This window comes from Muntiacus reevesi, chromosome 14, assembly GCF_963930625.1.
Source record: "Muntiacus reevesi chromosome 14, mMunRee1.1, whole genome shotgun sequence".
Taxonomy (NCBI): Eukaryota; Metazoa; Chordata; class Mammalia; order Artiodactyla; family Cervidae; genus Muntiacus; species Muntiacus reevesi.
In genome coordinates, this window is record NC_089262.1 from 14,462,114 (window position 1) to 14,487,467 (window position 25,354).

General features: G+C 44.0%; 2 protein-coding genes across 3 annotated transcripts in view; both read right to left on the reverse strand.

Annotated features, from left to right (window-relative positions):
- Positions 1-280: 280 nt before the first annotated feature.
- Positions 281-15,579, reverse strand: ZNF622 (zinc finger protein 622). The gene is made up of 6 exons (XM_065905740.1): positions 14,067-15,579; positions 12,909-13,172; positions 12,529-12,691; positions 9,809-9,921; positions 1,659-1,802; positions 281-495 (listed from the first exon to the last, which is right to left on the reverse strand). The coding sequence occupies exons 1-6, from the start codon at positions 14,668-14,670 to the stop codon at positions 368-370; spliced, it is 1,416 nt and encodes a 471-aa protein (XP_065761812.1). The 5' UTR covers positions 14,671-15,579; the 3' UTR covers positions 281-367.
- A 3,604-nt stretch (positions 15,580-19,183) lies between these two features.
- RETREG1 (reticulophagy regulator 1) overlaps positions 19,184-25,354 on the reverse strand; it is a 154,336-nt gene continuing 148,165 nt past the window's right edge. For both annotated transcript variants that reach the window (XM_065905738.1, XM_065905739.1), the window contains one exon: positions 19,184-23,292. In XM_065905738.1, the coding sequence (XP_065761810.1) occupies positions 22,799-23,292 (494 nt within the window). In that variant the 3' untranslated portion in view covers positions 19,184-22,798. The remainder of the gene's footprint in view (positions 23,293-25,354) is intronic.

Sequence of the window (25,354 nt, forward strand, 5' to 3'; positions counted from 1 at the left end):
GGGACACTCCACTCTGTTCCCCCAGAAGCTTCAAAGCACTTAATGCGGGTCGCAGCTTCAGGACACAGCAAGGTGTCCCTCTGAACATTAAGCCAGGCTCAGAGCAGAGAAGGCACTCCTGAGTCCCCCACGATACTCTGACAGCCCTAAACTAGCCCCACGCCGAGACTACACAGCACCTCTCAGGAGCAGGGCAGGGCCTGCGTCCGGCAGAGACAGTACTCACTGGGTGAAAAGATGACCCCTCAACCCTGTCCAAAAAAGACACGCGAGAGCCAGTGTGATCCTGACTTTTATTATCAGGCCAGGACTGAGGAAGTACAGGGGAAGTAGCAGCAGAAGGGACGTGGTTCCAGCCCCTGGCCGATCAGAACAGCACCTGGGGCCGGAAGTGCATCTGCCTGGTGGCGTTGTTCTTCATCCCCATCTTCAGCATCCACTTCGACTTCATCCTCTGGACATACTGCATGTCCCGCTGGCGCACCAGAGCTGCTCCTGGGGTTGGGAAGGGGATGAGAATGAGGCAAAGGGCTGTGAGCGGTGACCAGAGAAAACCCAACTTGGCAGAGAATCAAAGCTGGTTTGGGGTAAACAGGAGCTATTATCTGACGTCTCCATCCCATGGGCCCTAGGGGGTGACGTGCACCCGCCACATGCACCAAGACTGCTCTCTCTATATACATGCCTCTTCAGTTTTCATCATCTGAAAAGGTCTAGAAGCCCAAAAGGTGAAGCCCACTCTCCAAAGGCACAGAGAAAGGCAGACCATAAGCCAAGTCAGACAAGAATTCCTGACAAGACTAAAAGGAAGTCTGTCCACTACATTTAAGTGGCCTCACAGCTCCCAGGGAGTCCCAGTGAGGGAACCCACATGTATATATAAACACAGAGGCACTGACAATGGACTTCAGTGCCAGCGCCTTCCAGGCTATCGGAAAGCACCTCTCCCCTCTCTCCTGTTTTCAAGGGACTGACGTTCTCCTTGAAGATCCAAGCATAACGAGCTGCACTCAGCAGACATCAGAACAGATTTAAATAATTTCATACAAATGATGTTCCAAAGCTGAACAATTTCAGTAGCTTGCTCTAGCCCTCTGAGACTTACTAAGCTTTTTAAGGAAAAGTTTCAAAACGAAGGATGATAGCCGGCCTTTATTATGTGCATGTACTATGTCATACATGCTTTATGACATTCAACCCACACGACTCTCTAAGTAGATATTATTAATACCACTTCCATTTTATCAGTTAGAAAGCAGAAGCTTCGATTAATTAAATTACTCAGACTCTTTATATAAGAACCTATATCAGATAAGTCATGTTTGACTCCACAGCTCAAACTATTGCCTCAAGGACATTATTTAATTCCTCTATATAACCTCCAGAATTTCAACCTTTGATGATTACTAAGCAATTATTTTCGTAATTATACCTCCTAAAAAAACTTAATGGTTTACAGACAGTTTTAAAAAGCTACTGTGCTGGGGAATATGAAGTTTTTAAGTCATGGAGCTTTGGGCTTATTGCCATATATGTCTCAAGTGGTCATAGGCCAAGAAGGTAAGTTTCCCCCAGACAGGACCCATAAGGACAGATACCTGAGCCCCTTTGTGTAACTCAAGTTCCTGGGCTGGCCCGGGAGGTCCCCACGGACGTACCTGTGCTGCCAGTCCATCCCAGGGCTTTGTACTGCTGCAGGACCCGGCCCACAGCCTTCTGATTCTTAGCAACTGCCACAGCTCTCGACAAGCCAAACCGCTGTTTGTAGTATCTCATCAAGGAGCGGTGACCCACCCTGGCACCTGGTTTTCAAAAGAACAGTACTGAAGCACGGAATTGGATCATTTTTCAAAGCAGAGTTATAAAGCAAAGGCTTTCCAAATCACTTTTCACTTTCATCTAGCTGGAAAACGCATGTGCCAGGAAAAAAACACTGTTCTACCAGCTGAAGAAAGATGAAGCTATATGTTAACCAATGAGTGAAAGAAGGAAAACCCGAGCAGAGACACTGAGGGACATCCCCTGTGGTTCAGTGGCTAAGACTCTGTGCTCCCAAAGCAGAGGGCTCAGGATCGATTCCTGGGCAGGGAACTAGATCCCACATGCTGCAACTAAGAGTTCACACGCCACAACTAAAGATCCCGAGTTTGCAACTAAGACCTGGTGTAGCCAAATCAATGAGTAAATACATATTTATTTAAAAAAAAAAAAAAAAAAAACCTGGAGGCGGAAATGGCAACCTACTCCAGTATTCTTGCCTGGGAAGTCTCATGGACAGAACAGTCCATGGCATTGCAGAGTCGCACACAGCTTAACAGCTAGGCAACAACACACAGCCAGGGAAACTGTGGCACAAAACAGAGTGAAGTGACCTAGCAAGATGGAATATAGGGTTTTGTGAGAAATTAAAGTTTGTGTATAGAATAATAATTGTAAATATTCAACCAATTAAGTCTACGGCTAAAGGAGGAAAAAAAAACAGCAGAGACATTAAAAAACAGAGATAATGGCAAGTCACTATCAGGTGAAAAATGCAGCATCCGTACTTACAATACGCCTCCATAGAAATTCACATGGCCGTCCCTACTAATACAGGTAACAGGATCCTAGGAGACAAGGAATTTTAACTTTCTTTCCTAGAAAAAAGACTTAGTACCAATAATGGCCTGATGTTTAGTTCTACAAGCCACAGTCTGGGTTTAGAAGAGAAGTCAATCCATTTTTTCTTTGCTAACATTCTCTAATGTGGTGCTTCTCAAACAGGGGTGACATTATCCTCAGAGGACATGAGGCAATGACTGGAGTCACTGCTGGTTGTCACAGGTAGAGGGAAGCTCCCGACGTCCAGCAGGTCGAGGCCAGGGATTTGGCCAAACACCTTACAGTGCACAGGGCAGCCCCTCCACAAAGAATCATCTGGCCCAAAGCGCGCACAGTGCTGAGGTGGAGAAACCCCCACCTACTGCTTCCTAAATGTTGGAAGTTTTCTGGGTAGAAAGATCATGAATGGAATACTGTAACTATTATAGATGGCTATGTTTGCTTTTAGGATCTAGATTTTTAACCTACTAGAAAAAACCCTATCAGGTTATTTTGTGTGAAACCCCGGTACTTGACAAGATACCTGGGCAACATTTTGCTCCCAACGCAGATATGAATAAGTGATTACTTCCAAGTGATTGATTTGAAACCAGACTCAGGAGACGACAAAAAAGGAAATTTTCAACTCCAGGATGTTGTGGTCTCTGGATACTAACATGGATGAAAGACGTCTCCCTGGACCCGATTGCTCTGGTGGCGGAAGAGTTAACAAAGCTCCCAGACCACCAGCAGCAAGTGAGACACGGGGATGGAGAAGGCTCGCACTTACATGGAGGCTCTAGCAGGAAAGCCCAGAGTGCTGATGACGACTTTCTATTTATAATGTAGGTCAGGATGCTCTGAGTTTGCAACAATGATTTCCTCAGAATCATTAAATGATAATGCTGCTCATTAGGACTTACTAAATTGATTTATTTACTTTCGTAAGCAGCATTTAGAAATATGTATTCTTGAAGGCTGTCTTTTAAAACATGCTTGAAGAGGTCTCGCGAATCAATGCCAAGGTTTCTGACACGGTGTTTAGAGCTCCGCCTCCTGTGGCAGGGGTAGGAGCGGGAGCACAGCTCAGCCTGAAGGCCCTCGCCGAGGACTCCTAACAGAACACAGCGCGCCTGTCCACGCAGCAGGTGGGACATATCGGAGTCAGGCTGCAGCTATCACCTGCCCGTCTGTCTTCTGCCACAGTAATAACTGCTTACAAGACTGTCCACTCCTGATCTCAAATACGATGCACATGAACTTAATAAAATAGAGCAGACTCAGGGACATAGAAAACAAGCTTATGGTCCTGAAGAGGAAAGGGGGTCAGGGAAGGAGAAATCAGGGCTTTGTATCTGTAGCAGCAGATACAAACTACTATGTGTAAAACAGATAAACAACAATGTCCTACTGTACAGCACAGCGAACTACATTCAATATCCTGTAATAAATTATAATGGAAAAAAAATGAAAAAGCACACACACACACATATATATACACTTATGTAAAATGCAGAATCATTTTGCTGTACACCAGAAACTCACACAACAGCATAAATCAACTATACCTCAACTAAAATGAAAAAGACTGTCTACTCCTACTTAACAAATAGCCTAACATTTGACATTAGACAGTGAAAAAGAAAGTATCTCTAACAGTAATTTCCCTAAGATTGATTATGTATCTCTTGTGGATTCAGTGGCATATTCTTCTGGCTAGTCAGCAACTAACTGGAGATGTCCTCACACCAACCTGCTCCACCGGAACTGAAGAGCTAAGGGGGAGCTGAGCCGACCAGTCTTGGAAATGAATGCTCACGGCGCCCTCTCCTGGATGCTCTATGTCACTGCCTCTGGAACCATCAAGATCACAGCATCTGGTCCCATCACTTCATGGCAAATAGATGCGGAAACAATGGAAACAGTGACAGACTTGTATTTTCTCGGGCTCCAAAATCACTGCAGATGGTGATTGTAGCCATGAAATTCAGATGCTTGCTCCTTGGAAGAAAAGCTATGACAAACCTAGACAGCATACTAAAAAGCAGAGATATTACTTTGCAAACAAAAGTCCGTCTAGTCAAAATTATGGTTTTTCCAGCAGTCATGTATGGGGATGTGAGAGTTGGGACTATAAAGAAAGCTGAGTGCCGAAGAATTGATCCTTTTGAACTGTGGTGTTGGGAAAGACTCCTGAGAGTCCCTTGGAATGCAAGGAGATCCAACCAGTCCATCCTAAACGAGATCAGTCCTGAATATTCATTGGAAAGACTGATGCTGAAGCTGAAACTCCAACATTCTGGCCACCTGATGCAAAGAACTGACTCCTTGGAAGAGACCCTGATGCTGGGAAATACTGAAGGCAGGAGGAGAAGGAGATGACAAAGGATGAGATGGATGGCATCACCAACTCAATGGACATGAGTTTAAGCAAGCTCCAAGATTTGGTGATGGACAGGGAGGTCTGGTGTGCTGCAGTCCATGGGATCGCAAAGAGTCAGACACGACTGAGCGACTGAACTGAACTTGACCTGAAGCAACTACAGTCAAGGAATCCCAACTACTTGCTGGTTTTGAAACCAGTTTTACGTAGACTCTACTAAGGGTAGTTGATTAAATATCACTATGCTCTCTAAGCCAAAGCCTTTGACTGTGTGGATCACAATAAACTGTGGAAAATTCTGAAAGAGATGGGAATACGAGACCACCTGATTTGCCTCTTGAGAAACCTGTATGCAGGTCAGGAAGCAACAGTTAGAACTGGACATGGAACAACAGACTGATTCAGAGTATGTCAAGGCTGTATATTGTCACCCTGCTTGTTTAACTTATATGCGGAGTACATCATGAGAAACGCTGGGCTGGAAGAAACACAAGCTGGAATCAAGATTGCCGGGAGAAATATCAATAACCTCAGATATGCAGATGACACCACCCTTATGGCAGAAAGTGAAGAGGAACTAAAAAGCTTCTTGATGAAAGTAAAAGAGGAGAGTGAAAAAGTTAGCTTAAAGCTCAACATTCAGAAAACTAAGATCATGGCATCCGGTCCCATCACTTCATGGCAAATAGATCGGGAAACAGTGGCTGACTTTATTTTTCTGGGCTCCAAAATCACTGCAGATGGTGATTGCAGTCATGAAAATAAAAGACGCTTACTCCTTGGAAGGAAAGTTATGACCAACCTAGACAGCATATTGAAAAGCGGAGACATTCCTTTGTCAACAAAGGTCCGTCTAGTCAAGGCTATGGCTTTTCCAGTAGTCATGTATGGATGTGAGAGTTGGACTATAAAGAAAGCTGAGCACCGAAGAATTGATGCTTTTGAACTGTGCTGTTGAAGAAAACTCTTGAGAATCCCTTGGACTACAAGAGATCCAACCAGTCCACCCTAAAGGAAATCAGTCCTGGGTGTTCATTGGAAGGACTGATGTTGAAGCTGAAATTCCAATACTTCGGCCACCTGATGTGAAGAGCTAACTCATCTGGAAAGACCCTGATGCTGGGAAAGATTGAGGGAAGGAGGAGAAGGGGATAACAGAGGATGAGATGGTTGGATGGAATCACTGACTCAATGGACATGGGTTTGGGTGGACTCTGGGAGTTGGTGATGGACAGGGAGGCCTGGCGTGCTGTGGTTCATGGAGTCGCAAAGTCAGACACAATTGTATGACTGAACTGAACTGATGCTCTCCACATTAGAATCCTTCTCAAATCAGCTTCATGCTAACGTCCACACTGACCCAGTCATATAACTGAGCATAATCAGAAGTTTCTGAATGGTGAGTTTGTTCAAAGAAATAACCAGGTTATTGAATATACTGCCATAATACCACTATATGTCTAAACGGTGTTTATTTGAGAGTTCCTATTTCCTTGCTTCATTAAAAAAAAACCAAACCAGTATTGAGGGAGAAAACCAATGGACGAGACACTGTCATATCTCATTACTGACTGACCAGAGGATAACTGGTTTTTAAAATGAGATAGTAAAAGTATTATGTACCTTAGAGCTGAAAAAAATTTCAGAATATTGCTAGTTTCTGGTTCACTAAGAAAGCCACGTAGTATTGCTATTTAAATGAATTCTATTATAAGGTTTCAGAAGTCACTCATCTGTGAAGAAGACCCAGGAAGGCAATGAAGGATGTATATTTAGATAGTTCCTTTTCTGGCTCCAGGTCACATGTGCTTTTTAGATACTACATATAGCCTCTCCCCAGAAAAAAAAAGAAAAAAAAATACACCTATCCACATGGTCAAAAAAATCTGTGTCGCCACACAGATTACTTGATGCCGTTATGAACCGGGAAAATGTCCCAGGAAGAGATGTGCAGAGCACAGTTACCCCGGGTTGGGGCAGTACCTGGCAGTCGGTGAGGTCTCTCCAGAGGCCGCGTAATGGTACTGCACTGCCCGCTACTCCGGGACGACAAGGGTCACTCACTACTGCCAAGTCTCCCTCAAGAGCTGCCCTGAAGTCACCATCCGACACTTTAAAACAGCATGACTCGGTATGTGGATCTGCGGCTGTCAGTTAGGAAGTTCATGTTTTAAAAACGCAAGAGTAGGACTCCCCTGGGAGTCCAGTGGTTGAGATTTTGCCTTCCAATGCAGAGGGTGTGGGTTCGATCCCTGGTTAGGGAGCTAAGATACCACTTGCCACTGATTCAAAATATAAAACAGAAGCAATGTTGTAACAAATTCAATAAAGATTTCTTAAAAAAAAAAAAGTCCACATAAAAAAATATCTTAAAAATAACTGGACCTACAAGTTAATCTCATGGCCCTTTCTTCTTTGATTGTGTGATGAACAGGCATAGCGATCTGCCACCTGGGGCTGTAGGCAAATATGATTCTTGGTCCCCGAGGCCACACTGGATCCCAGGATGGCTCCCTCGGCTCTCTTTACCTGCCCTGTGGCAGGCCCAGGGAAGTCACCTTGCTTTAAGTCACCTCCAACCTTCCAGTAACTCAGTCAACAGACGTTTACGTGGCTCCCGTGTGTCTGAGGCGCTGTGCTGAGATGAAAGAAACCAGTTTGGTCCTCACAGTAACAGGAACAAAAGGCAAGCAAGTCAAGAAGTACCAAGAAGAGACCCATCACGAAGGCCGTGCGAGCGTCACAGGAGCAGAGGAGACTCTCCGCACCCAGGGCGGGAGCTGAGCTCAGCCTCCTGGAGCGGGGAACCCGACTTGGGTCTCAGAGGAAGGCAGAGGCGGTGCATGTGTAAAGGTCCAGAAAGAGGAAAACTTCACGTGGGCAGGAAAAGGAAGTGCCCAAAGACACTGGGTGACAACGTGACCCTGAAGGTCAGGACTCCCCCGGGAATTCCAGAGGGAAAAGAAAATATAACAGAATGGTGTTTTAGAAGGAATGTTCTGGTGGCCAAGTGGAAGTCAGACTGGAGAAGGCCAGACAGGAAGCTTTCGTGGTAGCACAGACAAATGGATAAGAATTAAAAAAAGAAAAAATACTCAAAACCCATATAGGAACGGCAATTGGTCACCATCTGGATTTAGGAGAGGAATAAAGGATCCTGAGAAGACACCCAGTTTTGGCTTTGGCAAACCTGAGGAGACTGGATCACTCCTGGCAATATGTTGTCTAGATAGCTAAGGAGCCTTGAAGCTTCCGAAATTTTAAGTCCAGATGAAAACTTCTCTCAAAATAGGCTACATTCTTAAACAGGATATGCTCACTGTTGAGCAGACTTTTGTAATGGAAAGTGCTAAAGTGGCTGCAAAACGAAGCCCACATTCCTAGTGATCCTGCTACAGCCAGACACTGCTGTCAGGGACCAGCTCACTCACCTTCTCAAAGTCTACTGTGATCTTAGTCTCCCAGATGGAACTAGTGGTAAAGAACCCTATTGGGTTCCATATGGTCCCAAAGAGTCAGACATGACTAAAGTGACTTAGCATGCAAGGAAGGGAAGCCTAATAAAATAAGGGCCCAAGTAAACAGCTTTAGAAAAGAAGTTATCAAACTTTTTTCTGAGGTTCTGCATTAGTATTTTCACCAGGGGAAGATGAGAATAGGTCCCTTGTGATACACTTAAGCCTGTTTTGCTACTGTGTATTGTACGGGCCACAATATTCCGCTGCATTATAGCTTTCTTATCACTGTAGAGGAGTCATATGCTCAAGACAGGTTCTGCCAGCACTTTCCTCCAACTGTCACTGTATAAAGCTGCCCTTCACCTTAGAAGGTTATTACTCCGGGCTGAGCAGGGCTGTCTGTGCCTAAACAGCAATATTCCATGTGGAGAGCAAGCAGCACGAGGTGGTTCCTTCATGGCAGACATGTATCCACTGGCAGCATGGCTGCTCCTGCCCCCACCGTTACAGCAAACCTCCCAGGCAGTGGAGGAAAGGTGGAATGAGCTCTTCGCTGATGAGGTCCATAATCTCAGGCAAATTATCCTGTCTAAGCTTCAGGTGGCTCATATGTCAAAGAAGGACAACAGAATCTAACTCACAGGCTTGATCTAAAGATAAAATAATATATCTGCCTGAATATGCTAACCTCCCAGTAAATATATTATTAGGACCTTACTATCTTAGCATTCCATTCCCTGACCTTTTTAAATGTATATTCTCTAGCTGCTCCCATTCCTATCAGCTAAGCATAACACTATAAACAATATTTCACGCTTCTCATATTCATAGTATTCCTTCTTTTTTTCATATCTGGGACAAAATTCTACCAGTATGAATCCTGTTCCCCAAAGGAGAAGGCGGAAATCAATACTCCAAGCCTCTCCCTGCACCCAGAATATGAACAGGAAGCGTAGGTGCTATCAATCATTTCCAACCATGCCAGACTAACACATGCAAATCTGAACAACCATGGAAACAGGAATTAGTTCAAGGAATAAGGGCAAAGTCAAGTTTAACAAGAAAAATCCAGATGGAGCCAAAAAACTAGTTAATAAACAGAATACAAAACATTCATGTATTGAAAAGAAAGGAAATGGCCGATTAAAGCATTATAAATCACAACAAAGGAAGGATCACAACAGAGGAAAACACTGATGCAATTTAAACAAAACAGCTAAATCAGAGATTTGGGGCCCCCCTCAGAGTTTACCTTGCCCAAGGGAACATAAATAAACATGTGAAGTTGTAGGTTCTCTCCCCACAGCATGGAAGGGAAGTGATGGGAACACACTTCTCTGATAATCTCAGTGGCGCGAAGCTACATATTCTGGACAAACGCACTTACCGGAAGGGAGAATCAGCTCCATGGTTTCATCGTCATAATCCAGGGTCTTTTCTGAGGGCAGCTCTTCAGTCTCATCATGTTCCTCACCTTCTTTGTGATCTGGGTAGCTACTCCTGGAACCATGGAATGCCATTAGCACACAGACCAAGACCCCAAATCTCACTAAAATACTGCAAACCCACTAGATCACTAAAGGGGTGGCGGGTGGGGGTTAACATCTGCAGGGACTGCACTGAAAGCTTCTGGAGAGAAATCAATTTGCTAGCATTTTCTCTTTAGTAAAGTAAGCAAACAGTCTATGAGTTCAAATTGGATCCCAGACCTAAAGGTAAAATACAAAACTATAACAAGTCCTAGAAAACAATATAGGAGAAAACCTGGATGATTTAGGGTTTGGTGATGACTTTTTAGGCACGACACAAAAGGCACAGCTCATGAAAGAGAATTGATCAGCTAAACTTCATTCAAATTAAACTTCTGCTCTGTGAAAATGGTATCAAGAAAATTAAAATACAAGATGAAGACTTGGAGAAAGTATTGACAGAAGACACAGCTGTTAAGGACTGTTATCCAAATGTAAAAAGAACTCTTAAAACTCAACGGTAAGAAAATAACCCATTTGGCCAAAAATGGGCCGAAGACCTCAACAGACTCCTCGCTAAGAAGAAACATATGGCAAATAAGCATATAAAAAAGATGCCCCACAGTATATGTCATCAGAAAAATGGAAATTAAAACACAGAGATACCACTACACACCTATCAGAATGGCTCAGACCCGGAACATCTAAGGCTGGGGAGGGTCTGGGCAGCAAGGATCCTTCATTGCCAGCAGGGATTCAGAAGGGCACAGCCACCGTGGAAGAGTTGGCCAATTCTTGCAAAACCAAACATACTCTTACCATAAGACCCAGCCTGCTGCTTGGATTTATCCTAAGGAGTCAAAAACTTCTGTCCATACAAAAACCTGCACATGGATTACAGAAGATTTACCCAAACTCCTCAAACTTGGAAGAAACCAACATGGACTTCAAGAGGTGACTAGATAAATAAACTGTGGTACATCCATGCAAGGGAATAGTTTTGGATTACACCAAAAAAAAAAAAATGAGCTAGCAGGCCATGAAAAGACACAGAAGAACCCTAAAAGCATGTTACTGTGAAAGAAGCAGTGAAAGAAACCTGAAAAGCCTACATACTGTATGATTCTAACCATACAATATTCTGGAAAAGGCAAAAATATGGAGACATTAAGTATCACTGTTTTCTAGGGGTCGGGTGGAGGAGAATGATGAACAGGCAGAATACAGAGGATTGGTAAGCCAATAAAACTACTCTAATGGTGGATACATGTCATTATATGCACATCTGTCCACACTCACAGAATAGACAACACCAAGAGTGAACACTAAACTATGGATTTTGAGTGATAACTGGTGGGTCAACTTGGTTCATCAACTGCAACATATGTGCCACTGGGGGATGCTGATAATGAGGGAGGCTATGCACTTGTGGGTAAGGAGTACATAAGAAACTGCTACACCTTCTGCCCAGTTTTGCTGAGAACCTAAAATTGTTCTTAAAACCAGTGAGCAAATAACCTATAACAATTCTTTCACCTGTGTTATTTGTTTCTCTCAAGGAGGGTTGGCAAACAGAGGAAGAGGAGGAGATTGTACAGTTGGAGATGCAGCTCTCCTCAATTTAAATCCTTACAGAAACAAGTTCTAGAACAGCATAGTCCAGGAGAACTCTGTGATGATACAAATCTTCAGTCTGCCTGTCCAGTATGGTAGCTACTTTCAAAGTATATGTGCTTTTAAGCATAGGTCTTGAAATGTGGGTGGTGCAACTGAAGAACCGAATTTTTTAATTTTTAATTTAATTAATTACCCCAAAGAGTGACATGAGTACATCTAGAAATTAGCAAATTAAGACACTGTAGTTCTAGAAGAAATCTCTGTCTTTCACAAATACACACAGAAAATAATTGGAAAAACTCACACTAAAATGTTAACAGTAAGACAGATAAGTTGACAGGAATGAACAAAAGACTAGATCGGACACTTCACAAGAGATATCCGAGTGGTTAAGATACCCAGTTAACATACATTTAAAAAGGTTCTCAACTGCATTAGTTCTCATCAGGGAAATGCACATCAAAACCACAATGGATACCCCTACAGAGCCGCCACTTTTACCCCTACACAGCCATCAAAGTGGCTATAATGAAAATCTGTCAGGACAAGTGAGAAATGAGAAACCAGGAGGAAAATGTGAAAGGACAACTTAACAGACCAAGACTTTTCTGAACACCTGTATCAGGTGGACTCTGCACTCCTGGCAGGGTCACGACACACACCTGCTTGCAAAGCGCACCTGTGCTAGGTCATAGGCACGCTGACACCAAGAGCCAACTGTAGGCGAAACTGAACTTCGGACTGCTGACACCACAACAGACAAAAATCAGTTTTCAAACCAGACAAACTTACAGTTTGGGCCTGAGATTGTCTCTTTGTCAGATATGTGTGTTTAACTCTGCGATACTCAGTTTCTCATTTATGAAATGACAGGAAATAACCACCTCTTATAAAAGTGTTCTAAGAGGGTACTAAGAATAGGGTATCCGACAGAGCCAGACACAGTTACAGGTAGGGGCACAGGTGAATCCAATGCAAATGTGATCAGTTTGCTTCGTTCCTTGTTACAAACCAGACTGACCTAAAATCATAGAAGTCCGCAAATTCCAAAAGAGCGTCCCCATCTGTGAAGAGCTTACAGTGACTCCGGTCATTCATGTGCGCCTGTACCGCCTCTGTGGAGTAGAAGGACTTCCCTCTCTCATTGCACCACAAGCAAATCTTCCCAACACCAACTTTTTCTCCTGGAAAAATAAGTTGAGAAAAAGATATGAAAGCAGCTTTTTGCAGCCAGCTTATATCTCATCACCTATCTCATCACAATTCAAAAAACAGGCACCAAGTTTTTGATTTTCACAAAATCAGCAGGTCATTCAATTCAAGACTGGTGAAAAACACAAAGTTAATGTCCCCCAACAATGCAGTGTTTCATCATTAAAAAAAAAAGAACATAATACTCACCCAAATATTTAATCAGTCCCTTAAGATCTGAAAGATATTCTACATCAGGAATAAAGAAGCTGTGGACTTTGGTCATATGGGCCACATTCTTCGTGAGAGAGCTTGAGTGATGTGGACAAAACAAGCAGTCTGTTATGGGGATGGCACCAAGGGGGGTGCTTCCCCCTGACTCTTCCTCCTCTGCATCCTGCTCCTCCTCCTCCTCCTCCGTGGCTTCAGCATCCTCACATTCCAAGTCCTCATCAGAATCAATATCCTCCCAGTCTTCAAGCCAGAGATTTCGAAAACAAAATTAGTTGAAAATGTCAGTGTTAACTATTCATTTACCACTCACCAGCCTGCAAGGCTAAGGAATGCCTTAGTCTTCCTTGTTCAGGGCACAGTAAACCCCTTGAAGGGGGCTTTGGCTCCCTTCCTAGGTATGTATGAACACTTTCAGTCCGTGTTAGTGGGATGTGAGATGCCACAGGGGCAGAAAGGAAAAAAACAAAAAACTCACCAAGTCAAGGAAGCAAGGTTGAAGGCTCAAACCTAACGTTTCAGGTTAGTTAGCTGATTCTGAACCTCTCAGTTCATGGTTTTATCAAACTATGTTAAGTGCAAAGCCATCATAACTAGATACCCAATAGAAATAACACATTCTACATCAGAAGGTGTGGGGGGTAATGTGTACCCCTCTGCATAGGTTAAAAATCTCCCCACTCAATAAACAGAGAAAGGATCTATTCAGTCTACAAATATATACTAAGCTAATTCTCACCCTCCGCTCATCTTAAGGCTTCAGTATCCGAATCTATTTAATACAACAGTGAGGGGATGACAGAGGATGAGACGGCTGGATGGCATCACGGATGCGGTGGACATGAGTTTGAGTAGACTCCAGGAGTTGGTGATGGAGAGGGAGGTCTGGCGTGTTGCAGTCCACAGGGTCGCAAAGAGACGGACACGACTGAGCGACTGAACTGACAACTGACTGAACTGATAAAATGCCTTGTAAGGATGCTGGCCACACCAGTCAGTTCAGAAAGCATGGAAACCACCTTCACTCATCATCATCACTTAAAAACTGACACCTCCCCGCTCCAACCTCAAGGATAAACCGAAAACCTGAGGGAGGACCAACCCCTCCCTTGACCCGCCCCCCAGGCCGGTCCTCACCGTCTCCATCTAGGTCTTCCTCACTCTCTTCTTCTCCCTGCTGTTTCGCCAACTTCTTCGCCTGCCGTTCAAACCACTGCAGCCGGGGAGGTTTCTCGCCCGGGTCTCGCGGCTGAGTCCCACGTCCTCCGGCGGCCACGGTACACCCCGGCTCCGCCTCGGGCGCTGGCGCCGCCTTCTTGGGAGACGTGGACGGCTGAGCCTTGATGACCTGCTGGATGGCCACGTTCACCGCATCCTTGTCCACACTGTCCACGCCCAACCCTTTCTCCAAGTTCTTCTCGTTCATGAGCGCCACTTTCCGACTCACCGCCTGCTTCTCGAGCTCCACGTGCCGCCGGGACCTGAGGTGGTTTTCGTAGGCCTTGAAGGAGGCAAACTTCTTACTGCAGACGGTGCAATAGGTGGCCGCGCCCTTGTTCTCCGGCTCTGCCAGGGCCCGCTGTGCCCGCACCCGCTCCTGGAAGCCCTCGGCGCTGACCGGGGCCATACCGGCCACTTTGCGCCTCAGATTGTAGCGGTGCCAGTCTGTCTTGTAGTGGGCCCGCTGCGCCTCCGCGTCTTCCAACACCGCCCGGCAGGTGTTGCAGGTGTAGGTCGCCATAGCCAGGCGGGAAATAAAGCGCGACCGAGGCAGAAATCTAGCGACCAGAGGCCTGACCCCACCAAACGCTCAAGCCAAAATCCTTTAGGCCCACGAAGAGCCGGACTGAGAGCTGACTTCCGGACTGAACCGTGTCATCCCCAGCCGGACAGGAAGTCCCGCCTCTCAGGCTGTAGCCACGCCCCCGCCGCGGAGAGTCCCGGGAACGTGGGGGAAGCCAATGACGGATCCGGCCCCGCCCAGTCGACCTGAGATGGGTGTGGAGTCAACAGAAGGGGGCGTGGCCTGAGCTGGTTCTTGATTGACAGGCCTAGACCCGGCAGAGTTACTGTCTGGGCTTGTTTTTTTCTGTACGTTGAGACCTGAGGCCAGGAAGAGGGGCCGCCTCGCGGAAAAGGGGCTTGGGGAGCCCGGAGAACTCCCGACGGTCGAGGACTCTCTGAAGTTCGTGCCCCTGCAGCCCCGGGAGTGGGTGTCACGAAAGCCAGGGCTGCTGGTTAGACCGTTGGTCGGACCGCCGAGTCCTCGCCCCGAGGGCTGACTCAGGTTGGAGTCTGAGGGAATTCACAGGAAAACCAGAGAGTCCAGGCCACAGCCTCGGCCTTACTGGGGCGGCCCTTCCAATGAAGGGCGCAGGGGAAACTCCTGGATCAATAGTTTGCACCTGGGAGCACAGAGCCCCGTCCAGCCGCTGTCCAGTAGGAATAGAATCCCGTCTATGTAGGTCATTTTAAATCTAATAGTAGCCACGTTTTAAGAAAGCAGAAAGTCTTAAGGTGGTCAGTTTTTTTTTTAACCCAGTATATCGGGCTTCCCAGGTGGCCTTAGTGGTACAGAACCCGCCTGCCAATGAAGGAGACGTGAGTTCGATCCCTGAGTCAGGAAGATCCCCTGGAGAAGGATGTGGCAACCCTCTCCAATATTCTTGACTGAAGAATGCCATGGACAGAGGAGCCAGGTGGGCTACAAGCCATAGGGTCGCAAAGAGCCAGACACAACTGAAGCAGCTTAGCCCGCACAGCACACATCCTGAACATTATTTCAACAGGTAGTCAAGAGAAAGGATTTAATGAGAGATTTTACTTGGCTTGTTGGTACTAAATCTTGGGATTCCAGAGTGAATTTACAATTAACGCCCACCTCACTTCATTTCATATTCACTAGCTTCATTTCTTTTGCTCGGTTATCTGTGTCCTTTCTTTTGTCCCAGCCCAGTTCAATAGGAGGCACTTCTGTTGAGGACGGAAAGGGGAGTTCTTAGACTTCTGTGCCCAGCTTGGCTGAAGCAATCAGCCTGTTTCAGAATTGAATGGCTACATGTTTTGAATACAAGGGAGCCAGAGCACCAAAGAAAAGAGACTTAAAAAAAAAAAAAATCAAGTCTAGTCTTGTGTTCTTGCTGAAAACCTTTCAGTGGATTCCCTTGACTCACAATAAAATTCAGACACCTTCCTGCTCTGGTCTGAATGTTTGTGTTCCCCCACAATTCATAGATTGAAAACAGTGCCCAAGATGATAGTATTTAAGGGGGACCTTTTGGGAGGTGTTAGGGTGTGAGGTCAGATGTCTCCCAATGGGATTAGTGGTCTTCTAAAAGAGACCCAGGAAAGGATATAGTAAGTCTGAGACTACAAAGACGGCCCTCACCAGACCATGCTGACACCCTGACTTCCAGCTTCCAGAACTGTGTGTGGGGCGGGGGGAGTTGTTTATAAGCCACCCAGTCTGTGGTATTTTATTGTGCATGTGTGATAAGTTGCTTCAGTCCTGTCCCAATTCTTTGCGACCCTATGGCCCGCAGCTCACCAGGCTCCTCTGTCCATGGGATTCTCCAGGCAAGAATACTGGAGTGGGTTACCATGCCCTCCTCCAGGGGATCTTCCCAACCCAGGAATGAAATCCTGCATGACAGGCAGGTTGTTTACTGTCTGAACCACTAGGGAAGCCCGAAGTGACAAAGAGGATTCCCTTTCTATTCTAGGATGCCCCCTACATCTATGTCTGACCTCCTACCCGACCCTGCTTACCCACTTCAGTCACACTGACACTTGTTCTTCCTCTGACAAGGCTAAGCAAGCATCTTTTGTTGGTATTACGTCTCAGAAGTCATTTACTGTTCTGCTTGGATCAACTATTGCTGTCTTGCTCCCCTACTTGTAAGGTTTCTGCCCAAATGCTTTTATAGGAGGGGCCTATCCACACCCTCTTGTCAGAGTAGTGCCTACTCCCAGCTCATAAATCTTTCCCAAGCATACTTTTCTCCACAGCAATATGTGTGTTAGTCGCTCAGTGGTGTCCAGCTGTTTGTGACCCCATGGACTATAGCTCACCAGGCTCCTCTGTCCATACAATTCTCTAGGCAATACTACTGGAGTGAGTAGCCATTACCTTCTCCAGTGAATCTTCCTGACCCAGGGATTGAACCTGGGTCTCCTGAATTGCAGGCGAATTTTTTTTTACCGTTCTTTACACATCACCATACTAGACATGTATCACTCCATATCACGTTACCCCTAACATCTAGCAAGAAAACAACAGACCTTGCTTATTTCCATTTCTGTAAGTCAGGAGTTGGAGTGGCTCACCATTTCATAAAGTTTCAGGGGACAGAGCTTAAGTCACATCAAGAATCTAAGGCAGCTGAAGGTCTGACTGTAGCTGGTGGATCCCCTCAGAAGAGGCTTGTTTGCACATTGATAGCAGGAGGGTTTGGGTTCCTCCATGGAGCTGCTTGACTGTCCTTGTAACATGACAACTGGCTTCCCTCAAAGTAAGCAAGTGGAAGTCACAATGTCTTTAAGTCACACACGGCCATTTCTACAATATGCTGTTACTCACAAAGGTCAGCCCTAATCAGTATGGGAGGGAGTATGTGAGTACATGAATGGGGTGTCTTTAGGGACCACTTAGGGAAATTGGCCACCACTAGGATTTATTGTTTCTAATTTCCCAGTTTTAGCACTGGAAGTCCAGTATCCCATGAACTGCCTCCATCCTGGGCAGACCAGGATAGTCGGTCCCATTATAGCTTAGTTCTCCATCTTCAGATTACATGCTCCCTGGGAATAGGGACTCCTTTCCTTGCTATGTACTCCAAAGTTAGAACAGTGCTGGCACATGGATTGTTTAGTATGTGTTGAACAAACCTTTTGTGATGATTTTTACTCCAGAAAATTCTATTTTGAGATTATCAAAATCTTTTAAAATAGCTGAGTCCTCTGAATATCCATCTTAAGAAATGTAATTAGTATGAACCCAAGAGGGATACACATAACAATGTATATTTTCAAGCTTCTCTAAAATTAAAGCAGAGAATGGCTAAGTAAAGAATTTCTGTTTTCTCTTTTCCATTATCTGTGGTTCTCCAAGCATCTGTTCCTTCTTCAGGTCATTTCCTCCCTGCCTCTTTCCATCTATTTCATGACTCATTTCAGCATCTTTAAACTCACCAGAGTATTTTCACTTTTCCTTCAAAGGGACTCTACTTTCTCCATCATGTGAATTTCCCCAAGGGCTGCAATTCTATTAATACTTGGTCTCCTGGAGAGCCTTCTCCTTCCTCTTAGTCTACCCTCCAGCACACAGATCATTACAATAGTTATCCTCAGGCATCTTTTCTCTTGTGTCGCTCCTTCTGCTCAAGAATGGTTATCTGTTGCCCACAGACGAAGGTTACATTCTTTTGCCTGGTTTTCAGTATCTCCTATCACCTCTCCTCGCTACCTGTATCTCCAGGAACACGTGTGTTTTTTCCCAGACTACAAAACAGTTCTCCAGCACCAGCTAGTGTCCTCTAGTTCAACTTGATTCTAACACTATCTACCTGGAGATGAAGTCAGATCCCACAGGCCAAAGTGCTCAGTCCTGCATGACTGACCCCACTGCAGAAGCCAATTCCAGGCCCAGGTTGTGGTGCGTCTGACCAACTGGCTGTAAATCAGAGGTTTCCAAGACCTCCTCTTCAGTCTTGAGTAATTTATTACTAAAGCAGCTCACAGAAATATGGAGACTAGTTTACTCACTAAATTACCAATTTACTACAAAGGAAACTTTGTACAAAGGTAGCTTCAGTCGTGTGACTCTTTGTGACCCCCTGGACTATAGCCTGCCAGGCTCCTCTGTCCATGGGATTCTCCAAGCAAGAATACTGGGGTGGGTTGCCATTTCCTACTTCAGGAGATCTTCCTGACCCAGAGATCTAACTCACGTCTCCTGTGTCTCCTGCATCTCCTGCATTGCAGGCAGATTCTTTAATCACTGAGCCACCGGGGAAGCCTTACCAAGGAAACTAAAGGATGTAAATAAATGGCCCAGTGAAGAGCTACTTAGGGTGAGGTTGGAAGTGTCCCGAACAAGAGATTCTCTCTCCCTGGAGTTTTGGTTATGACATCCTCTCAGCTAGCCTACCCAGGGCTGTCCAAAAGTCACCTCATCAAGATAACAAAGACACATTTATCATTCTCATCATTTAAGACCTTCCAAGGGTTTTAGGAGCTCCATGCCAGGAATGGGACAAAGACCAAATATCCGTATTTTATTATCACAAAATCACATACATAATATCCTACTGGTTCTAAATTAATACACCTTTATTTGAAATTTTTCTTTCTTGTTAAGGATGATAAGAAATTCACAAGTAACTAACAGAATAAAGATGGGTCAAGTACAATGAAATACAAAGGAAGTGGCGATGGGTATTTAGAATAGAAAAATGGCATCAACTAGGGAGATAAGTTTTCATTAAGGAGTTGACATTTCAGATGGGTACTGAAGGAGGTGGGGATAATAAGGACTTCATCTGTAGGTGGAAATAAAGGGGGCTAGAGAAGAGATCCTGTGGACAGAGGAAAATAAGGGGCATATTTAGGAAGATTACATACCTAGCTTGTGTGATACAAAAGATATGGTAAAGAGAGGGAAAGAAGATGAGGAAGTATTAAGGTATCACCTTTGGGTAAACAGTTAAATTCTAGAATTTGCCATTCACTTTGCAGTTGGTAAACAGCAGAGACTCAGAGTGTTTCTGTTTTTATGGGCATGAGGAATATAACTGGACCTTGAGTAGATCCAGCAGCAGTACCTGCAATTGATTGGAAAAAACATTAGAAAAGACCAGGTCTATCGTCAACAGGTCCCTGATAAATGCAAGCTCACTGACCAAGAGAAATTGAGTTAAATTTCTCCTCAGCATATCGAGGTACTATGTTAATGTGTTTTCAAAAATCACTTCTCAAGATTTTTAGGGAGAAAACAGTAAAAATGTTGCAGAATGAGAATATAAATACTGCTTTAAACCTAGATTGACCTTCCAAAATGAACTTGAGCCCTGCTTTATTGTTTCAGATCAAAATGCATGATCAGTGTATGCTTTTCCCATTGTATGGTTTTGCTCAGAATTTCCTATGAGAAGTGAACAAGACATCTTTCTATACCTCCTCTGCAATTAAAAAAAATCCATGCTTCCCGTTTTAATGACTGAATAAATTCTCATAGTAAAAGGATCTGTAGTTTCCCACTGAACTGAATCAATCACTAGGTTTATTGTTAGCACATCTTAAAACCAGAAACAGGACTATACGTAATGTCCCCCCCTCCCCGACATGCCAGAAACACATACACACACACGTATATAAGATGAAAACCCTCGACATCCCAATGTTTGATAGACTTAAGAGTACCATTATTACGTTGTGTAAATTTATAGTCACATAGGGCTTCCCTGGTGACTCAGTAAAGAATCCGTAAATTTGTAAAGAATCCACCTGTATTGCAGGAGACCTGGGTTCAAGTCCTGCGTTAGGAAGATCTCCTGGAGAAGGAAATGGCAACCCACTCCAGTATTCTTGTCTAGGAAATCCCAAGGAAAGAGGAGCCTGGCAGGCTACACTCCATGGGGTCACAAGAGTCAGATATGACTTAGCGACTAAACCACCACCATTCTTCAACAAATACTATTAAAGTGCATATGTAGTTATAACGCAAGTGTCCACAGAGAGTTGGTATGTCTCCACCATAGGGCTGGTAACACCTTTTTCTACCCTATCTACCTACCTCCCTATCCCCAGCCCCTTTTAATTTATAGTTTATAACATTTGATTCCAGCTTTACTGTTTATACCATCAAATCTTGAGTTTAATCTCTTTGTAAGCTGCAGCCCATGGGGTCGCAAAGAGTCGGACACGACTGAGCGACTGAACTGACCGAAGCTTGTAACACATTCTTTAATTATTTGAGTTAAATTTAACTTATTTTCCTCCTCATAGAAGAAACTGAAAAGACCTTTAAACTTTCTGACTTCATGGCCAAGAGTATTTTTTCCAATGAAGAAACATACACATAAAAAAAGAAACCTGGTAACAAACTATTTTATAAATAGGTGACTGTATTTTTCTTCATGTCCAGAAACTCTTGCTGAAACAGAAGTCAGGGATATTCCTCGCAAACCCACACAGCTCATAGATCTAACACCAGGTTTTCATTTGTACCGAAATGGGCAAGATGATGAAGGCACAGGTTCACTTTTGTTTTGATAAAGGACATCAAACACAGTCGTGAGGCACTAATGACAAGGATGCATCATCAGTCACGAAAAGCAAGCAGTCAGAGTCTTCAGTCACTTCCTCTCTCTTTAACGTTTGGCAAAATTCAGCCTAAATATTTTAATACCTCAGAAAGAAAAACTAAATATGAGATGCTACATTAAAAGGTCAGGTGATGTTTTATCAGTCTTTAGACACAGAAGGGAAGGGATGAAATAAAGAGAGGGGACCGCAGATTTCCTGTATTCTTGGATTATCCTTCCTTTCTGAGGGGTTCAGATGTCTGTGTGCATCTGTCAAAATGCCAGCTCTACCTGAAGATTGAAGAGATGGTTGGTAGCTGCTGACATGGTCCCTCGACACTATTAAAAGTTTCTATCGCACAAACAGAATTAGCTTGATTTCTGCTCTTTAGTCCTGTGTTAAAAACCTAAGCTGGAAAAAAAAAAAAAAAAAAACCTAAGCCGAATTTGATTATCTATAAGTGATCTAAAAACTTTACAGTAAAGGAAAATATATATTCTAGTTCCTAAGAAGAAACAGATTACAGGTTTCAACTTCAATGGCAAATAAATACACTTGAAAGCCAAGCAAGTTTCTCTCCTGCTGGGGAGTCAGACTATGAAAACAGTTCTGGTTTCTCTATGGTGGATGACCACATCACTCATAGAACATACCAGGAACTAGTTTCACAATTTTAAGAGACTTTTTTCCGTAATATGAAAGGTGAGGGTTGAACCTAGTTCTGAGCAGGCAGAATACATCTGCACTCACAACATCCTTATCACAAATACATGACAAATGAAACAACAAAGTGTGGCCAATCTCTGTTTACATCAAGACCTTGTAGACACATGATAGCTAAGTACTTGCTTTCTACGCGCTAATATCACCCATTGCCAAGACTCCAACTTGGCAGTCAATGGAGCGTGCCATTTACAAGGAAGCCTAAAATCTACAACTGCAGAAATAACATGGAAATGTATCAGCCTATCTAACGTAAATATATTTTCAAAAAATTTTCCTAGGAAATTGATTTTAATAGTATCTCCCAAGTCTTTCAACCAAAGTGACTTTGATAATTTTTGTCTTTTTATGTCAAAATCCACCAAGAATTTTTAACTGTGTCCAATATTAGGAACAAGGAGCCAATACAGCATGTGTTCACAATTAATTGTTAATATTTCAGTGAGTTACAATAAACTGTTTTTGCATGCTTGAAAAATTGTGAAGAAAACGTTAAGGAATACTTATGGGAGGATCTCAATAATTGGGTGTTTTCATTTTGCTTTAAAAACAACTTCTAATATTCAACTCCGACAACACAGTAAGTGTGTGTATATATATACACATATATATAAAGTTCATTTCCATGCTCATTACATAAAAATAACTATGAGAAATATCAATCTATCAGTGTCAGCTGACATATATCCAATGAATTCACTGCAGAGGAGGGGGAAAGACCAAAAAAATTCTAAAGTAATCAGTAAAGCTCACAGTTTGAAAAGATTTGATTTTTTTTTTTTTTTGCTTGCTTGAAATTCTTTTGGTAGTTTGTGCTCTGTCATAATAAGCCAATTCCCCGACTAATGGCCTCCAAGCAGATTTGAAAGGAAGCCTGAAGACTTCTTATTTTGCTGGCCTTCTGCTTCCTGGTCTTGTGACAGTCCCAATTCACTCTCAATTTGATCAAGCTCTGACTGGTCCAGGAGTTCAAAGTCATCGCCCTCCTCCGTGTCTGTGTCCTCCCCGGGGCTGGGAGCAGCCTGAGACAGCACTTGGCTCACGCCCGCCAACTGGTCTTTGACCGCGGCGGTCACCGCAGCCGTGATGACGTCCCCAGCCAGGTTGCTCATCAGGTGCAGGGTCTGGTCACTGCTCAGAGGAAGGGTGAGACCAGCTGCTGACTTCTTCTCTATGCTCCGTCTGGGACCACTGTCCAACTGCTCCTTTTTTCTCTTGAGCTCAGTGGGCAAGCCAAGGCTCAATTCATCTTCATCGTTTGTTCCCGTGCCATTTTCTAGCGATGGAAAATCTGAAAGGTCTCGAGAGAAAACTTCCTCACTAGGTCGGTCAAGATCTGTAAAATGCAGGATAGAAGTTGAGGCTTAAGCAAAACCGTAATAATTTTTTTTTTAATGATTCAACTTTTAACTGATGAAGCTGCTGTTGTTTAGTCTTTAAGTCATGTCCGACTCTCTGGCAATCCCATGGACTGCAGCCCATCGGGCTCCTCTGTCCATGGGATTTGCCAGGCAAGAATACTGGAAGTGAAAATGAAGTGAAAGTGAAAGTCACTCAGTTGTGTCTGACTCTTTGCGACCCCCATGGACTGTACACAGTCCATGAAATTCTCCAGGCCAGAATACTGAAGCGGGTAGGGTAGCCTTTCCCTTCCCAGGGGATCTTCCCAACCCAGGGATCAAACCTAGGTCTCACCCCATAGTCCACGGGGATCACAAAGAGTCAGACACAACTGAGCGACTTTCACTTAAGAATATTGGAGTGGGCTGCTGTTTCCTTCTCCAAGGGGATCTTCCAGACTCAAGGGTAGAACTCTCATCCCTGCGTTTCCTGCATTGGCAGGCGGATTCTCAACCACTGATCCACCAGGGAAGCCCAGTTTATGAAGTAACAGTTTACTATCACAGACATACAAAAAAATGGAAAATCAAAGGTTTATAAGACCCTATAAAGCCATAATAAATTTGAAGTCTGAATTGTCTAAAAGATCCCTGCTTTTAATTGGAATCCTCTGGATCACCTTGGCATTCTTCTACGCTCCCAGCCCAGCTTCAATCAACTTAACCATATATCGGATTCCTCCCAAGTCGGGGACTCTCCACAAGTACACAAATACGTTGTGTCCCCTGATGGCCTTAACTTTCCTCTTTAAGGACAAGAAGTGTGTAATGACTTACTATTCAACTTATCTTAAAGTCAGCTTGGGCTCTGATTAGAGTTTAGTGACGGTGAAAATGTTAGTCACTCAGTCTTGTCCAGCTCTTTGTAACCCCATGGACTGTAGCCCGCCAGGCTCCTGTATTCATGAAATTCTGCAGACAGAAATACCGGAATGGGTTGCCATTCCCTTTTCCAGGGGATCTTCCCAACCTTGGGATCAAATCCAGGTCTCCTGCATTGCAGGCGGATTCTTTACCATCTGAGCTACCAGGGAAGCCCCTGAGACAACATGCTTAAAATCAAAGGGTTTGTTATCCTGAGCCTGCAGATGTTTACAGCTTGTAGAGGTTGAGAGGACTTCAGTGAGCCTCTTGTTCTAATGCACTTTAAAGATGAGGAAATTGAGATCCACAGAAATTAATTATGTCACTGTGCAAGGCCATTTAGTAAGCTAATGACAAAGGCAAGGCTACACTTGGGTTTCCCAATCTCCCAAACTGTATTATTTCAACATCACATAGCCTTCTTCCTTCCTCTAGAGAAAGGAAATATGTTCTTGCCTCTATAAAGACATGTAAAATAATTTATTCATAAACCTCCATTATTATTGCTTATATTTTCAGTATATGGTTAAAATAATCCAATGAGACTAGCAAAAGTTATTGCACAAGAGTTGTCTCAAATTTCATTTTAAATTGTACTTAACCTAATTATAAAAAAGAAGAAACCTTTTTTTTTTTTTTTTAAACTAACTTGGAAGAAAAATATGAGCAACCCTGAAGTCAGCTTTTGATTCAGGAAACCTGACCCCACGGTTCAGTCCCTCTTAATGAGAGCTAGCCCTGGGTATACAGGATTAGCTTTTCTCTTCCCCTCTCCCACTACTATGGTCTTTGCTGGTGGCTCAGATGGTAACGAATCTGCCTGCAATGCAGGAGACCCAGGTTCAATCCCTGGGTTGGGAAGATCCCCTGGAGATGGGAATGCCTACCCACTTCAGTATTCTTACCTGGAGAATCCCATGGACAGAGGAGCCTGGTGGGCTACAGTCCACGGGGTCACAAGGAGTTGGACATGACTGAGCATGTACGTGTGTATGTCTATTTCCCATTACTGCTATAAATAATGCCCCCAGACATTCCAGAAGTTTTTTCACTGTCAATTGTTTTCAAAATAAAGGCAGATTTGGACATTGACTGGCTTAGACTTTTTTCTCACACTCTTAAATAATAGATTTT

Bases quoted from the DNA above. Each gene is read 5' to 3' on its own strand.
- ZNF622 (XM_065905740.1), bottom strand. From the start codon at position 14,670: ATGGCGACCTACACCTGCAACACCTGCCGGGCGGTGTTGGAAGACGCG. The intron at 13,173-14,066 runs GTGAGGACCGGC...TCTGGCTTGAAG, and splicing joins GGAAGACCTAGATGGAGACG to ACTGGGAGGATATTGATTCT. The intron at 1,803-9,808 runs GTAAGTGCGTTT...TTTGAAAACCAG, and splicing joins GGAGCTGATTCTCCCTTCCG to GTGCCAGGGTGGGTCACCGC.